At 42.1% G+C, this 18,401-nt stretch overlaps 1 protein-coding gene across 4 annotated transcripts in view; it reads right to left on the bottom strand.

The window, feature by feature from the left end:
* Positions 1–11,181: 11,181 nt before the first annotated feature.
* WWC3 (WWC family member 3) overlaps positions 11,182–18,401 on the bottom strand; it is a 231,472-nt gene continuing 224,252 nt past the window's right edge. For all 4 annotated transcript variants that reach the window (XM_088451663.1, XM_088451664.1, XM_088451665.1 and 1 more), the window contains exons 20-23: positions 17,603–17,695; positions 17,108–17,338; positions 13,776–13,903; positions 11,182–11,939 (exon numbers count right to left, since the gene is read on the bottom strand). In XM_088451663.1, the coding sequence (XP_088307789.1) occupies positions 11,873–11,939; positions 13,776–13,903; positions 17,108–17,338; positions 17,603–17,695 (519 nt within the window). In that variant the 3' untranslated portion in view covers positions 11,182–11,872. The remainder of the gene's footprint in view (positions 11,940–13,775; positions 13,904–17,107; positions 17,339–17,602; positions 17,696–18,401) is intronic.

Raw genomic sequence — 18,401 nt, 5'->3', positions numbered from 1 at the left:
ATTTAGCCATAAATCTGAAAACCCTCAACGGGGTTATCCGTGTACCCAAGTTCTGTATGGAAGCTCTTCGATAAATGGAACCTGGGGATTTTTTTGGCTTCTCTGGATATTCAGGGTGCGTACTTCCATGTGCCGATTGAGCCATCTCACCAACAATTTCTGTCTGGTAATTTCGGTTGCTGTGCTGAAACAACATTACAAATTTTAGGCACTGCACTTTGGGTTCTCGACAGCCCCGCGGGTCTTCACCAAAATAATGGCAGTGATGACGGCTTATTTCAGGCTTCACGGAATCAGAATATGGCCATACCTGGGCGGGTCTTCTGATAATGACATAGTCTCCAGCGATTCTACAACACCATCTCCAACTGACATGGCCTGCCTACAGAAGCACGGCTGGATAATCGATTGGAAGAAATCTTCTCTGTCTCCAAGACAACGGGCGCTTCTGGATTCTCGGGCAAAAAGGGTGTTTCTGCCAGAGGATAAGACTGTGCCCCTGTCATTGCAAGTACGCAAATTGCGCCATAATCAAAGGGTATCCATTCTATCAGCGATGCAAGTCTTGGGGTAGATGGTATCCACCTTCAACATGGTGGAATATGCTCAGTTCCACTCCAGGACTTTGCAGCAATTCATTCTCTCCAGATGAAATGGGCAGTATCATCTAATACGGTACCAGGGGATCCATCTCACTCCGGGGATTTGTCTCTCTCTCTCTCGTGGTGGTTACATAAGGATCATATGGATAAAGGTCGCCCATTCTGGACCCAAGATGGGGTCCTTTTCACCACGGACGCCAGTCTTCATGGATGGGGAGAGGTGACAGGTCATCACACCTTTCAGGGAAAATGGACAAATCAGGAAAGTCATCTGCCTATAAACATTCTGGAGCTTCAAGCAGTATACAAAGCACTAGTCATGGCACAGGACCTGCTCCAGGGCAGGCCGGTCCAGATCCAGTCCGACAATGCAACCACAATAGCCTATCCAAATCGTCAGGGAGGCACGCGAAATCATGCAGCCATGAGGAAAGTGACAAACATTCTGGTTTGGACAGAACATCATCTTCTGGCTATCTCTGCAATATTCTTCCAGGGAGTCCTCAATTGGGAAGGAGACTTCCTAAGTCATCAGGACATACACGTTGGAGAGTGGGTTCTCCTCCTGGGGTTTTTTCAACTCCTGGTGGACAAATGGGACCTACCAGACATATTATCTCATTCAGAGGCGGTCGTTAGTTGCAAGCGGTCGCACTGAATCAAGACGGCCGCTTGCATCCTGAACGACTGCCTCCTTGTCGATCGCTAAGGTGTGGGTTAACACCCACAGCTCTAGCGACCGACATGGGTGATGGTCGCAATGGTCAGGACCATCGCGACCATCGGGGCTTACGACCAGACCCTAAGGTTGGGTCTGGGCACTCGTAAGCCCCAGGGAGCTTCCTGCTCTGATCGAGCAGGAAGGTCCCCACTGACATCAGCAATTATGTCAGTGGGGCCTCCCCCAAATGGCAAGCATTCCGGCGGGAACACCTACGTTTGGCCAGGCACGCCCCCTGCCCGCCTCCCAAACGGGGCGAGCTGTCACTCACCATCGACAGCTCGCCCAGTCTGCTGCGAGACTCCTAGCGATGGAGCGTCCGTCGCTAGTCGAGTCTCGCGCATGCGCACGACGGTGCCAGCTCTGTCATGCGCATGCCCAGTGGGGCAACATCAAGTCAGTTGCGAGCGCTCAGCGCTTGCGACCAACTATGAATGACCCCCACAGACCTCATGGAATCACATCACAACTACAAGGTCTCCAGGTACTGGTCCAGGACCAAAGACACCTCAGCTGCCTTCAGGGAGGCACTTGCAGTAAGATGGGACTTCAAGCTGGCATACCTCTTCCTCCAATTTCCCTCCTCTCATGGATCCTCAGGAAATTCAAGCAGGAAGGTGGAACAGTAATACTAGTGTTTCCTGCTTGGCCTAGATGCCATTGGTTCACCGATGTACGGAATCTATCCATAGATAGTCCATTTCCTGTTCCTCAATGGCCGGATCTGTTAGTGCAGGGTCCCTGCCTGCATCCAGACTTACCTCGTCTGTCCTTGACGGGGTGGCTCTTAAGGCTTCCATCTTAAGAGCCGAAGATTTCTCCAGCTCTGTGATTTCAACGATGCTTAGGGCACGAAAACTTTCCTCTGCCCGCATCTGTTACAGAGTTTGACATTCTGTTGGGTGCGCCCACAAGACAGTTTGACCCTAAGGTTTTAGGTTTTCCCGGGTACTTATTATTTCTAGGCTGGGTTAGACTTTGGTCTCTGCCTAGCCACCCTGGGAGTGCAGGTTTCTGCGCTGTCAGTCTGGTTCCAGAAGAGAATTGTTTCTTTGCTGGATGTTAGAATTCTTTTTTTCAGGGGGTTCTCAGAGATTAGCCACCTTTTGTACCACCATTAGCACCATGGGATTTACTTTGGTTTTCAAGAGGCTACAAGCTCCCCCATTGGAACCTCTGGACTCTGTAGATTGGAAGAGGTTGACAGTGAAGACATTTATTTCTCCTCGCTATCTCTTCTGCATGCAGAGTCTCTGATTTGGCAGCACTTTATTGTTGCGCCCCATTTTTTTATTTTTTCACCAGTTTAGAGCTGTCCTCCGTACAGGAGGACAGCTACTAAGTTAGTGTTCCGTCTTCATGTGAATGAAGAAATTGTGGTTCCAGCTTTTTCAGACTTCAGATCTTTCTGTAGGTGAAATCTTCCTGGATATGGTTCGTGCTCTCTGTATTTATGTGGAGCGTACAAACTCTGTTAGAAAATCAGACGCTCTTTTTGTGTTATATGGTTTTCACAAACAAGGTTGGCCAGCCAACAAACAAACTCTAGCTCGATGGTTACGTATGACTATCTCCCCGGTTTACACTAAGACTGATCTACCTGTCCCAAACACGGCAACAGCATATTCTACTCAGTCTGTGGAACCATCGTGGGCGTTTCATCGTGTTGCTTATGTTGAACACTTGTACAAGGCAGTCACGTGATTTTATGTCCACACTTTTCTTAGGTTCTACACCTTTGATATTTCTGCCTCTCAGGATGCTTCCTTTTGGGCGATGAGTTTTCCTTTTTGCTCAGGAGCATCCCCCACCCTGAAGAAAATAAGATTTATGGTAGACTTACCATTGATAACTCTTTTTCTACGAAGTCCATAGGGTCCACAGGACACCCACCCTGACGCTCCTCATTTCATTGAGTAATTTTTATTTCGGGCACTGATTCCCTTATTTTCTGAGACAGTCTCTGGTGTACAATTGTTCTTCCTTCTCTTCTTTCTTTCTCCTGCCTTGGGGTTGTTTACAGAACTGAATGCCTGTGGCCGAGGGCCGGGTATATATAAAGGAGGACCAGAGGTATCCAGGGAGCTGGAAGCTTAACTGTTTGGTGCCTGGATCACTCCAACCACATTAGCCCCATGGTATCCCTGTGGATCCCTATGGACTTCAAAGTAAAAGAGTTATCAATGGTAAGTCTACCATAACTCTTATTTTATGACATTGGCTGGTCAAAATGTGGCAACAAATGTGTATTCCTTTATAAAATACATCTGGAAGTGCCTATGTGGGAATCCTTGTCTATCTACCTCTTTCTGGACACTATATTGTGGAATTCTCTATGGATTCTGTTCAGGTTATTGGCAACATGAATCTACCATTCTCAAACTGACAGAAGACCTTTCAACCCTGGAGTTTGTTCCTGTGTTTCAGGCCTTAGCAGCACAGAATTAAGTGGTCATTTTGATTACTATTGCATATACTGCACTCTTCATCTAGTGAGGGTGACTGCAGCCTGTCCTCCCAGCTATTGCCTGTGAATTGCTAAGGTTCCCTTCCGCATATCTGAGCCCATAGGGACACTGGACGTTGCTGAGCAGTGATCCCTTGGCTCTTCTATTTTAATCCAGCCTCCCGATGAGCCGGGAGACAGTCACCTCAATAGCAATAATCTCACATCGGCAGGAGGCTTATTATACTCTTCTTTTCCCCACTAGCACGGTGTCAATGGGCCTCTCATCTGCTTTCTGGCCACTATACTCCATCAGTAACAGTCATTGGGTGCCTGCAGTGGAGAACGTCTGTGCATGGTGACAGTGACTGTGATCTGAACTGCCCCTGTTGTTGCTGGACCCTAGGCTTATTGAAATTCCCTCTTTGCCCCCCACTGCCTTTGTTCATACATCTGGGCTGGGAGAGAACTTTTTGCTATTTCATTGCATCTATCTCCTTCCGTCTGTGACTACTCCATGGTCACACAGCAACCTCAGCCTCTCACTATCTCTACACTGCAGTGACGGCTACATGGGACCTCTGCGTTGTTGTTTTCCTACACTGCAAGTGCCTGCTTCTATTGCCTGATAATGCAGACCTACCTTGCTTTCTGTGTCTACCACATTGTTTCTTGCAGCCTTTTTCTCAACTTCAGGACTGTGACCGGCACCTCTATAAATCCCAGTCTCCTAACTTTTTGCAGCTTCCGGACCATCACATATTATAGTAACTTACTGTACTTGATTTACTCAGTTTAATTCCTAATTATAGCTGCTGTGTAGTTTTAGGTTTTCATCTTGTGTTATTAATGGTATTGCTGCCCCTCCCCTCCCCCCCATATGTTATTTCTGTTTCAAAAGTAATGCAAATATATTGAAAAAAATTGAATCACAATGGTAAAAATCACTATCTACTGTACATGCTAAAAGTTTGGTTTATCCATAAACCCCCCCAGAAAACCGATTCATTTTATGGGAAGAAATATATTTATATTGTTGCACTCTAGCTGCATAATTGGGTGTAAGATTTGCTATAGGAGAATTTGTGTTTTATTCATGTTGCTCCCTCAACCTCCCTTTTTCACTGATACAAATATATTATCTCTCACACTGACTGCCCATCCTCATTCCCATCTTATTTCACTAGTGGAGAATGTCACTTTTTGGTTCCTGTTATTGAATATGCCCCTCAGGTGATTGAGGTAATGAATTTGCTGATGTCTTATAAAGAAAAAGGTTAAACCGCATACTGTCTGCTCTTGACCGTACCCCAGCTCTGATATCTGTCCAGCCCACCTGTCCAGTTACATTGAATCAGGGGCTAGGCGTTTCTGGGGTTTTGTATCACCCCTTTCTAGTTCAGTATCTGCCCCGGCTGCCGTTGTACCAGTTTGTACTCATGAGCTCGGTGCCTCTGTTTCTGCGTTGCCACCATTCTGTTCCTTTCCGTTTTGGGCTAAAGCCACAATTGTCTTTTAGAACAATCTCTAATTGGCCGTTTTCATTGTCCTCTGTCTCAGGCCCTACCATATGGGCTGGGGACATAATTAGACGATGCTCATTGTCAACCACAGTGGCCAATGGGAGGCAATTGTAGGTTGTGTCTCTTAATCATAATTTTTGTGGCCTTTCACATTATGGGATGCTGAAGCTGTATAACGGATGGATAAGCCCGTTTATTGCAAACCACAAATTCTTTATCTTTTAAGGAATCCTAGGTACAGTTACTTGAATAGCCACTTTGTTCTTATCTCTGTGCAGCCTGATTCAGATGTGAACGATGATGCAATCACAGCTGCGATTTCACTCGCTCCGCAATTGTGTATATATGCTAACTCAGAAGTTTACCTGAGCATAGGGATGCCCACTACTGCCTTCTCATATACGTCTGACGATGTGCAATAACGTAAACATCGGAAACATTGACACAGATCAGGCGCCCACGCAGCTTCTGAGTAAGTCTGACCTGTCTGACACAGAGCAGCTCTCCTGACGCAAATAGGGCTCTCCAGGTGCGAGCAAGATTGCAGTGTCTAATATATGCATGCCCAGAAAAGTGTTTAAACACATCCGACGCTCCTGCGTTTCTGTAGCACCCCCCATAACCTCCCGCCAAACACCGACTACATGTCAATCACTTTGCAAGTAAATCCTTTTTGTGGCTGAAATCATAGTTCAGACGCTGCACTTGCGCAGTGCGACTTATATGCATGTGCAATGGTGAACAATCTCATAAAATATCGACTTTGTGTCCGGATCGGAATCAGGCCCTTAGTACTCTTTTGTGGCTCCATTGTATATTGGGAGACTTTTACTGCCCTCCCATAGTTGTGGATCTTATTTCAGTTGTGGTCTGCAGAGAGCCCTCAACACCCCTTCTTTTTTTTTTCACCTCACCTCCTGCAGCGTTTTATGCTTTATGTTTGCTGGTGCAGTAATGTATTCCTAGGCACACAGTATTATAGTAGTATGTTTGGTAGGAAATATAATATATTGTCATGTTTCGAAACATTGTATTTAACCTCAGTTTGGTTATTCTTCTATTCTATGATATTATTCTACTATTGTCCTATCAGACTGTTTATCACATGTTCTGTCTTATTTTTACTTCACATTTGTTGTCTGGTATGTACATGTCTCTTATATCCTTTCTGCGGTGTTGCTTACACCTATGTTATTTCTGTTTCAAAATTCTAAAAAATATATTGAAAAAAAAAAATTTCAATAGCAATGGTAAAAATCACTATAATAGCAATGATAAAAATATAATTGCGATGGTAAAATAGCAATGGTAAAAATCACTATAATAGCAATGATAAAAATATAATCGCGATTGTAAAATAGCAATGGCAAAAATCACTATAATAGCAATGATAAAAATATAATCGCGATGGTAAAATAGCAATGGTAAAAGTCACCATCTAAATGATAAAAAGAAAAATGTAATAACAGTTGGAAACTGGTTTATCTATAAAAAGAAACAGAAAAAAACCTTACTTTCATGGGAAAAAAAAACATTCTATACCCTCTTGCTAATCCAAGAATGCCTATCTATTAAATTCCCTTTCTCCACCCCTTGAATCTAATTTACATTTTGGCTCCCTACAAAACTAAATACCCCTTCTGCATACGTATGTACTATTAGGTACAGTACCTAGCCCACACTCAACAAGGGACAATCTAATCTGCCCATCTAAACCCATCAGAGGATAAATGTTGCCCTTTCCAGCAGATGCCAAGGTTTTAATGTATAAAATTGTTTTGTGGTGCAAAAGATTGTGGCATCGACGCTGAATTACACTGGCAGTGCAGGGGTTGCATTTGTTTGGAACATTTCCAGTGTTAAGTGGGTCAGTTTTCCAAATAAAAGGAACAGTCTATTTTACATGATCTTAAGGGGGTGATTACTTCTGGGTGCAAAATGTTGATCAGCGCAGATCATCTGAAACAGAATCAGATTTTTTTTTTTGTCATCTGAATAATTTTTTTAACGTAGGTAGTTACAACAAATAGAAAAATTAACAAGCTTTGTAATGAAAACACAGATAGTAATACAGCTAAGTGCAATAACAATGTCAACACTGAACAGCATTCATGTGTAGTTCAAATATCCATGTTTAGTTCAAATATACCTAATTGTTATACAGCTATACGATAGCCATTGGACATTTGTACTGTAGTGCAGCTCTAAACCAATCTGTTCAAAGTCTTTGTTAGATTAAATACCATTCCAAGTTGGTATTTTCCCATTCCCATACTAATGTAACATTTGCGCACTACCGCTAAATATGTCTGAAGTATGCTGCTTTACTGTTAGGATCTGCAGTTTCCAGCCTGAGGCACGGCATTAATTACTGCCTGTCTGTGTGTGCAGTATTAGGTGCACACTGATTGATTCTCCTGTCTGAACACAGCCCAGGTGCTCAATAATCTGTCATTATGGATACTTGCTCTGGCTGGGCCTTGTTTCTGTAAATTCTAGCCAGCCCTGCACTCCTTGCCGGTGATAAGTTTTTTCGTACTTCCGGTTCCCAGTCTCCTGCGTGTCAGTCGAGCTCCTGAGTCTGTCTAGCTGTGTTTCGTGTGTGCAGTTTATTCCATTCAGGCGGCTACACTTACATCTCGTCCACGTGTGCTGCTTGTAGCATCTGGGCAGCACGGAGCGCTTCCTACCCCAGAATCGTATGTCGCCATCTGGTGGCGCTGGTAGCAGCTCAACGTTCCAGGTGCACAATCAAGCACACCGTCGCCAGTGTAATGTCGGCGACACTGGTAGCAACTCTGCGGTTCCAGGTGCGTGAGTCAGCACACCATCTATAGTGTCATCCCGGCGGCACTGGTAGCAACTCTGCGTTCAAGGTGCGCTATTAAACACACTGTCGCCAGTGTCATCTCCGCTGCACTAGTAGCAGCTCCACGTTCTTGTTGCATACCTCACCTGAGTCTCATCAGCCCCAAGGCTGCACCGGTCCTGGGGCCCCAGGTCACAATCAGCCCTCAAGGTTACTTCCACAGCCCAAAGGCTAGTCCAACAACCCAAAGGCTGCTTCACATCACCAGTCCCTTGGCCATGACTATAAAGGCCACAACCAACCCTCAAGGCTGCTTCTACAGCTCAAAGGCTGCTTCACATCACCAGTCCATTGGCCACGACTATAAAGGCCACAACCAGCCCTCAAGGCTGCTCCAACAGCCCAAAGGCTGCTTCACATCACCAGTCCCTTGGCCACGACTATAAAGGCCACAACCAACCCTCAAGGCTGCTCCTACAGCCCAAAGGCTGCTTGACATCACCAGTCCCTTGGCCATGACTATAAAGGCCACAACCAACCCTCAAGGCTGCTCCTACAGCCCAAAGGCTGCTTCACATCACCAGTCCCTTGGCCACGACTATAAAGGCCACAACCAACCCTCAAGGCTGCTCCTACAGCCCACATCTCACCTCCAGGCCTCTGGTCACAAGGAGCCAAAGCTCGCCAGCCCCCAAGGCTGCCTCCCAAAGCCCAAAAAACCTGTACCACCTCCGTAAGCCTCGTGGCCACAATTAGTCTGTGCAAGATCCACCCTCAAGACTGGCACTATTTCTGACCAGACTACAATCAGTTTCTAACATTTACAATCATGAGTGTATGTGTGCTTTATACCAGGGCACACAGAAGCAACAACACATACTGGAGTGTAATATGTCTGATATAATAACTCATTAAAACACTTAATGACATTTCCCTGTCATTTCTAATAGGCACCAGATGTGGCTACCTTCAAGTTGTGCACTTTTTTGGGGTAAATCTGCAACAGCAATTTTGGACAGAACGCTAGTTAGTGAGCAGTAACTGTATAGTTATTGCACATGGGACATGTATTTGAAATTAGCCATCTTATCTGACTAAATAAGATCTAAATAAGATCAGTGTTTGATTGACATTAGCGCTTCACAAACCTGTGACTTACCAAACATGGCACCGAACTGCTGTAGACACTATAACCATCTTGTTGACTACTGGCTGTTCTTTCCCCAACCACTTCAAAACAGATCCAATTCCAGAATATATTTAATAAGTTGCCTTCAAATTAATACCATATTTCTTTTAATATGTGCCCCATATAATCATCCACTAACTGGAATGTATAAACTGCTCTGTTAACTGTAATTTATGTTACCTAAAATATTTTATCATTGATGTATTGCATACCACCCTTTTTTTTACTAAATAAGCAACCAGTTTTCTATTATACTATACACTGAAGTGACAAAAGTCATGGGATAGCAGTATGTAAAGCTAATGGTAGGTGGCGTCACCGTACTAAGACATCTTGGAAATGCCCAGACCTGCATCCGTTGTAATCTGACATCTCATGAGTCAGTGTAAACACCGGCTAGGCTGCTCATGGCAAGGCCATGTGAATTATCGGAGATCAAACAGGGCATGATAGTGGGTACCCGACTGATGGGACATTCCATTTCCAAAGTCGTGTGGACATTCGACACTCCTTGATCTATGGTGTCATGTGTGTACTGAGAATACCTCAAGGAAGGCATTACCACGAACCGTGGTCAGCGAAGTGGCCGACCATGGTTGCTTAATGATAGTGATCAGTGGTGCCTGACCAGAATTGTCCGTGGTAACAGACAAGCGACACTGGCTCAAATCACATGCAGATTCAATGCAAGAGGTACCTGACGCATATCCAGCAGTTCAGTGCAACATTCTTTAGCTTCCATCGGATATGGAGCAGAAGACCCACCAGAGTGTCCCTGTTAACACTAAGACACTGGACACAACACCTCACCTGGGCTTGTGGCATCGCTAATTGGACCCTGAGGGACTGGAAACGTGACATATTCCGAAGAGTCACGGTTCCAGCTGTTTCGGGCTGATAGTAGGGTTCTGGTGTGGACTCCAGTTGTTAACAAGGCACCGTGCAGGCTGTTAGTGTTTCCATAATGGTGTGGAGTGTGTTCAAGTTGGAATGAGTTGTGTCCTTTGCACTGCCTGAACACGGTAGCTTCTACATTGCATTGCTTGATCATTTGCAGCCCTTCATAGACTTCGTCATCAGTCCCAAGTTGTTCAGAATTGGTTTGACGAGCATTTTGGAGAGCTCTGACGAATGGTGTGACCATAACAATCACCCAAGTGAGCACTTATGACACGTGGTGGAGAGATTCATTCGAACCCAAGATCCTGCACCTATAAATATCAGGGAAATGTGTGAAGCTATCCAGACTGCACGGGTCAACATATCTCCAGAAGTCTTCCGTCATCTTGTGAAATCGATGCCACGTTGAGTTGCTGCACTTTGCCGGGCTAAAGGGGGTCTTACAACTACATGATACTAGACATCTATCCCATTACTTTTGGTACTTCAGCTGAGATCTTTGACTGAAGAGGACTGGAGTTTGAAGAGATTTTGTTTCTATGATTTGTGATCAGCTCTGCTCTTAACTAGTATGTCCAACACATGAGATAGCAGAGAAAGGCCATTTATTGTACAGTACACATCCATTCTGCAAGCAGAACCAGTGTTCACATAATGCGGTCTATCAATTGACTAGGAATCATTAACATTACTGGGGCATTCCATGGGCAATATTCGAAGGCACTGTTCGTTGTCCTGAAATTCTGCATTCTCGTAAATCTTGGTTCAGCACACAAATTGTAGGTGACAATGTGCTCCTTAAGTTAATTTAAAACTGTCTGAAATGGTTTTTAAATGCATGTGTATGTTACTCCTTACTTTTATCTCCCTGGGCAGGAAAGTGCCCCTATGCAATGCACATATATATATATATATATATATATATATATATATATATATATATATATATACAGTGCACCAATAACAGTGAAAATAAAATAAGACAGTAGAATCTTGGAAAAAATGCAATGCCATTTTTAATCAGTATTAAAAATCTTGCAGTGATAATATTTCAATACAGAACAGAGATGGTGTGAAATAATATAAGATACATTATGAAGAAAAGAGTAAAATTAAAAAGTAACAAAAAAAGCTACCGTAGCACAGGTGACAGTTGCAAATAGTATTTTCATTTCAGGTACCAGAAAGAAAGCTAATTCATCGGTTCAATTCAACTGTATGACAAAACACTTGGAAGCATAAATTCACTCTAGAACATCTTTAAAGCTGGTATTTTCCCTCAAGGAAAATGAGAATCTATAAATAAATTACAATACAGTGAATTGCCCTGAACTCGCTTTATTTCCGATTTCCAGCCTTTTATTAAAAGTCACATAAAACAGCAACAAAACTGTACACATTTTTTTCTGAACATACTAGTTGAACTATAAAATAGGTTGTCTTCAAAGATGCAGTGTTACAGCAAGGAAAAACCAAGCCTCGCTGCAGTCATTATAAAATATATAATTATAGATATTTATGTTTGCATATATGATTTTATTTCTTTTTTTTTTTTCTTTTTTTACATTTTTTAGAAAATAATGAATAGCTTTTAAAACTTTTAAAATATTAAACTTCACTTGTTTAATAACTTCATGGAGATAAGGACACATAGGTTTATACTTCTTTTTGAATGAAACACGTCATACGTCATCAGCTGGTAGAGGTGGTATGTTTATTCTTGGTCTTGTAAAAAATGCTATTTTCTCCCTGTCAATAAAACACATAAGGGAAATACAGTTTAAAAAATACAAAATAAAAAAAAATCCTGAAAAATATGTAACAAATAGCTCATGTATTTCAAATGGTTTGCTTGTTTATCCTGGCAATTAGTTTACAGCATTGGGACTTTCATATTTGATGCCGTTACAGTCCAGGTTGTCTGTTTGCTTGGCTGTCAAAGCAAAGACATCTGTTTCTCTCTGTACTGCATATGCAGCATACTTCTGTCATCCAACTTCTCTATAGGTGTGCGCCCTCCCCCGAATGCAAAGGATTAAGCTGCATCACAACTTGGAAACCCCACTTGCGGCATGCTTGCCTACTCTCCCGGAATCTGCAGGATGCTCCCGATTTTTCGGGTAGCCCCCCTGTACCTCCGGAAGAGTAGGCACTTTCCCCACAGCTAGCCCACTTGTGAATGGGCAGGACAGGAAGAAACTTACCGATAATCCCTGGTCCGTCTGGAAGGTGCAAGGCTTAAAAATACGATTCTATGATAATTGCATCATTTAGCTCAGTGGTTCTCAAACCTGGTCCTCAGGACCCCCCACACAGGTCATGTTTCCAGGTCACAGGTTTATTTATTACTCACTGACACATTTAAAAGATTCACAGGTGGAGCTAATTATTTCACTTGTGATTCTGTGAGGAGTCCTGAAAATATGCACTCTGTGGGGTCCTGAGGACCGAGTTTGAGAACCTGTGATTTAGCCCCATCCTCTATTCAAATGTGCACTATTTGAGCCATTATGTATAAGGGGGCGGGGCCAAATGGCACAAATAGTCCGATCCCGTCCTCATCACTGCCCACCTGCATCTCCTCTCTGGTTTTCTCCCAGAGAGGACATTTCACAAGTAGGTAAGTATGATTTAGGGGCACAGTGAAAGGATGGTGAAGTCAGGGATTAGGATGGGCAGTAACTGAATAGCACTTTGTCTTGTTTGCACTCAAGAGAGATATAAGTTGGGTCCCAAGAGAAATAGAACACTACACTGCATATTGAATTATCCATGGCTGCGCACATCATGGATAATTAAAGGAGAGCAACTTTGCTCAATTTACTATGCATACCCATGGAGGTGTGAGGTAAAATTAGCTATGTTGTGGTAGCAATGTGCTGCCATTACAACCGTACCCTCGCCATTCTGCTGGCACATCGCCCACATTGTAAATAGAATCTGCACCTATGTTCAAGGTACTGAAAACATTAGTTTATGAAACATTCAATTAAGTGCCTCTATATCATATCTTATATTAACAACTTCTATTGCTATTATATGTGAAGGCTAACAATAGGTGACTATAATTAAGATTACAAATGATGTCTTATTGCAGAGTTCTATTGTCTAGCTACTGCTCTACTTCTGTAAGTTATGCACTCTGAACAGGGTCGTATTTATAATGGGTGCAAGGTGTGCGGTGCATACAGGCCTCAGGGGGATCCCACACAATGCACACCCTGCACCCAATTAAATATACTTACCTCTCCGTCGGCTCAGCGCTGGCTGTACAAATCACTGTGAAAATTGCCACTGCAGCCATTTTCCTGGTGATTCGCGCATGCACAGTAGAGATGTCCTGGGAAAGCGGCGCAGGCGCCATGTTTCTGGAGACCTGCGCATGCGCAGTAGACTCTGTCATCATGCCAGAGTCTACTGCACCGCAGGAGAGGAGGGGACCCGATCGGAGCCTGCACACGGGCCCCCTCCTCTATTAAAGCGCCTCTGGGTGAGTGTACACGGGCTACAAAATATTTCATTTCAGAATAATGAAAGTGGTGAAGTGTGATAGAAGACATTTCCGTGCAGCGTCCTGCAGCTCACCTGAAGGTCTGCACCTGGAATGGTTCCTTCTGATTCTGACCACGCAGCTGGAAGACTTCTTTGGAGGCTTTCTTCAGCATTTTTTCAGCTGCTTGTTCTTGGTGCTGCTCAAGTTTGGTCTGTCTTGTCTGGAAATAATAATCTGAATTAGCTCATTAGTTAAAAGCACTAATAGAAAACAAAGGCAGCAAAATATTTGCTAGCTACTTTTCCAATTGCTAGCATCTGTATTTTTAAGCACTTAAAAAGTCAGTGTCATGTATTATGCCTCAGAGATAGAGAAATGTTCTGTAAAAATGTTATTTTTTTATTAGTATAGGGTTTATGCAGAGTTAGGAGCAAATACAAAGTGGAAGAATTTGCTCCAGGAACAACCATGTTGCAAAGCAAGGCATCCAAATCCATTTATTTTCTTAATGCCGGGATAATACTGGCCGCTTTTGCATGTAGTGAACACATATTGGGCAGCTTTGCTTTTACACTGAAATGTAAAATGAAGGTAGCAAACACCCCTTCCAAACTTTTAATATGACTGATCATTTTAAATATGGCAAAACAAGTTGCACTGCAAATTTTGGCAAAGTGCTAATTACTCCTTTTTTATTATTATTTGCTCACAACTCTGCATGCAGTAAGCCCCTATATGCACAGATGGTGTCCGTAGCACTACCAATATATTCATCACAAAAGGCTACCACAACTCATCACTCGTACTGTAAACCATGAAGATAGAGTTGACACTTTTTCAAAGCCAGACCAGATGTCAGACCATTCTAACCTCTACAAGGACCCTTCCTCACTGGCGTTGCTTTAATCACCAGTGACAACAGTGCATGGTAAGGGGCTCTCATTTGACAAGCCGTGAGTTTTTGAATATTGCTTTATGTTTTAGTCCTATTTCCTTTATAAATAACAAATTATACACATTATTATAGTATTAAAATATTTTTTAATGTTTGCGGTGTGTATCCTTTGGCTATGGAACATTAGGAATTATTTTTATTTTTGTGTTGCTAAATATTATTTGCCATTTCTCTTAAGGGCCCTGCCTCTAGCTGGTGTCCTTATGGTTATTATATCTGTGATACAAGTATTAGATTGCTATATGATTGCAGGGAACTGGCCACCCATACTTCGCTGATGGTACAAATGTTTTTGAATTTAAGAATAAAAACTACAGTTATTTAATGTATATTATTCAGCTAAACAATATACAGTCTTTGATATATACTAATGTCAAAAAATGGCTTGATTCACCCTTTTGAACTTGTTAATAAATATGTTGCATCTCCGGAGTAAATTACAAAATGTAAGTGTTAGTTGGTGAGAAAGGGGCAACTGTGTATTACATTGCACCCTTGACTTCATATTATATAGAGGTTAGTTTCTGGGGCATCTGCATAATGCACAGATAACATACACAGAATTTATCCCATCACTATGGGATTAATGTATTAGATCGGGTATTGACATAAAAAAAAATAAACAAAAAAATAATAATCAAGGTACCTGTAAAAGAAAACTGCATGAAATCAACCTAATCCATAATATAATGTGACTGTCAAACACAGTAACGAAAGTTATAAATATATATCCCACTCATTCTGGTAACATCCAAATCAGATATAGGTACTCATAGTCATACAGCACTAACACGCATGCACACGAGCTTGTAGCCTGTGTAAGTGTCATAAGGTTTTATTATGCTTCTTCTATTAGAGAGAACACAGATAAAGGGGTCAATCCTATTAGCTGTGAATTGTAAAATGCGAGGTGCGAGTTTTTTCACTTCCAATTCGCATAGCGAATTCTTTTTGCAATCCAATTAGCAAAAAGTCAGACTGAATTCGCAACTTTCCACTCGCACCTCCCTGAGAGATGGAAAGGAAAATCTTTATTTTAAGGTTAAAATGTGGGGACACTGTGCTGAACCTCTTGGACTCCCCCCCCCCCCCCACTGACCAATTAGGCAATTGGAAGTTTCTAATTAGCTTATTTAGTCCAATAATTACATGTCAATTTTTGAGGTAAAAAAAAAAAAAGTCCTCAAATCAAGTTTTTCGTTATGTTAGGCACCCCAATTTAATTACAATAATTTTTTAGTTGAAAACTAATTGTTTTATATATTTTTTTCCATTTTTCAAGGTGCCCTCAAGGTACCCCAAAATCACTCTTTTTCCTATTTTTTTTTTCCATTTTTCGTTTAATTAGTTTGAGATTAAACGAAAAAAGTTTTTTTTTTAATAATTTTCTTGCATTTAAAAAAAAAACAAAAACACAAATCAGCCATTTGACACCATTTCAAAACCTACAGTAACTTCCTAATGGCCACAAACAGCCTTCTATGCGGTCCTGCTAACACAATTATCCATTTTGGGGGGTCCAGGATGGTCTCCCCACATTTTCATGCATTTCTCGCAAATCTCATTTGGCAGTCAATTCTCACCCCTCCGCTGCGAGTAGTGCGAATAGGCAATTTTTAATTGGAATGGAGAACTGTCGGGAGCGCGCTTCGCGGCAAAGTGTGCGAGTTTAAAGAAACAAACTCGCTACTTGCAATTCGCACCTAATTGGATCGAGCCCAAAGAGTGCTCCCTACACGCCACTGCAGTGATGCCTATTTTACATCTCTTCATATGCTGAGCAGGGGCCTGAGGAGTAGTTGCATATTATCATATTTCATTTCAGAGCTACTGTAGATGAAATCTATCTAATAATTGTCTAAGTTCTGTTGCTTTTGCTATAAGACAATAATGACCTGATTATATACTGCCCGCTGCATGGTAATCCACATGACACTCACCTTATGCTGCTCTTTATACTTTATGAAATAAACGCAGGGATTTTTCCACAGGTTTAATTTAGCACTGACTGTAATTCTTTGATCTGCTTTAATTTGCATCAGCTAGATCAGTGCTGTCCTGCAGTATATGGTTCATAAATATGTACTCATAACCTACATGCACTTGCCAGCAAAGACGAAGATACCTGTGTGATCATTATTGCAATAAGTACAAAAAGTTCTTTATTCAAATTAAAACCTACTAATTCAATGTATGTTTCGTTGGCTTGTCGCTGTGTCATTATGGCTTACTGACAACCGCACAAAATGTTTGTTGGTGTTGAGATCTTTTATAGCGGTGATAGTATAAGGTTTGCATAGTCTGATTTGATTATAGGTTTTGGTTAAAGAACCTTCTCTACTTATTGGCAGAATAAGAGCCACTGATACTGTTTACCCTGTGTTCAGGCAAGAGACATTCTACAACAGAAAAGTTGGCAACAAAGTTCACACACCCAAGCTGATGAATAGCCTAGCAGCAGCGATTTACCTGTCTTCCTGCCTCTACGAGTAAGCAACGGAATCGGTCATCACGCAACACCCACTGGGGAAGCTCACTCTGCCCTCGAAGGTGCACCTCCTCTAGACGTTGCTTGAGCTCTTTAAGAGAATTAATCTCCTCATTTAACTGCTGTTGCTTTGTTCTGGAAGCCTGGAGATCCAGCTCCAGGTCAAGTGATGTCCTTGCCATGATCTCTGCCATGGAAGACTGGCAGGCCTGCTACAAAACAGAAATCAGCAAAGTAAGCCACATACTTGGGAAGTATTGCTGAAGAATACATTTAAATAGTAGTTGAAACTGAAAATATTGATTTAGCAAAGAATGGTTGCGTTTCCATGAAACAGGCACCAAAAATTAATGATCATTTTATTACTAAATACTCGTACTAACACATTTTTGGAAGGTGTTCCACATATTATAAAACTGTGTACTGTAATACTCTACTCAGATTGGGACGATAATCAAAGAACACACTTTTCCTACCTGCTTATAGCGTAGCGTTCGCCTTTCCAGTGTATTTCGGATGAAAGGTGATTTTCTTGGTAATGTAGAACTATCGCTATCACTTCGATAAAGCTGAATAGGAAGAGACATCACCATATTACATGCTTTCTGGAAATCAACATTGTAATTATGTGTACTGCGGGAACTACAGAAATAGTAACTGTATAAATGTCAGCAATCGGCAGCCAATAAAATAAAGCACAGCTTGATTAATAGGGAATTACTTTGAAAGGCATATTATCTTGTAAGTCTTTCTGCTGCTTAAGCACCATTAGAGGTTGCTGATATTGTTGGTGTTCTACTACTAACTGCTTCATTGATAGCTAGTTATTACAACACTGACAACTGCAGGTCATAAGTAGGTACTGTAACCTTCTATTTAAAAATGACCCATGAAAAATAAATAAAACTCTAAATTATATTTCTCATCTATTATAATATATTAAGTACATGGGTTTACATCATCATCAAGCTATTACACGAACACAGGGGCTGCCTCACATTCGTAAGTAAAATAGGTGTATATTATTATAAGTTATGTGCTGGGAAATATAGTGTATTTCCATTCATATGTAAAGCTGTATGCATCTGAAGCTGTGCATGTTTCTATATGGGCAATTCCTTAGAGCTTTGCCTATGTGGGAACGCCCCACTGCATTTTCAATCTATTACTGCAGACATAATATAAAAAAACGCTCCTGAGCTGAGAGGAGTATCCTGCGTCCAAATGAAGCATCTTGAGAGGCCAAGGTATTGAAGGCATAAAACTTAAGAATGG

Source organism: Taudactylus pleione, unplaced genomic scaffold, assembly GCF_031769625.1.
Source record: "Taudactylus pleione unplaced genomic scaffold, aTauple2 ptg000026l, whole genome shotgun sequence".
NCBI lineage: Eukaryota > Metazoa > Chordata > Amphibia > Anura > Myobatrachidae > Taudactylus > Taudactylus pleione.
This window is presented reverse-complemented; position numbering and strand designations above follow the sequence as displayed.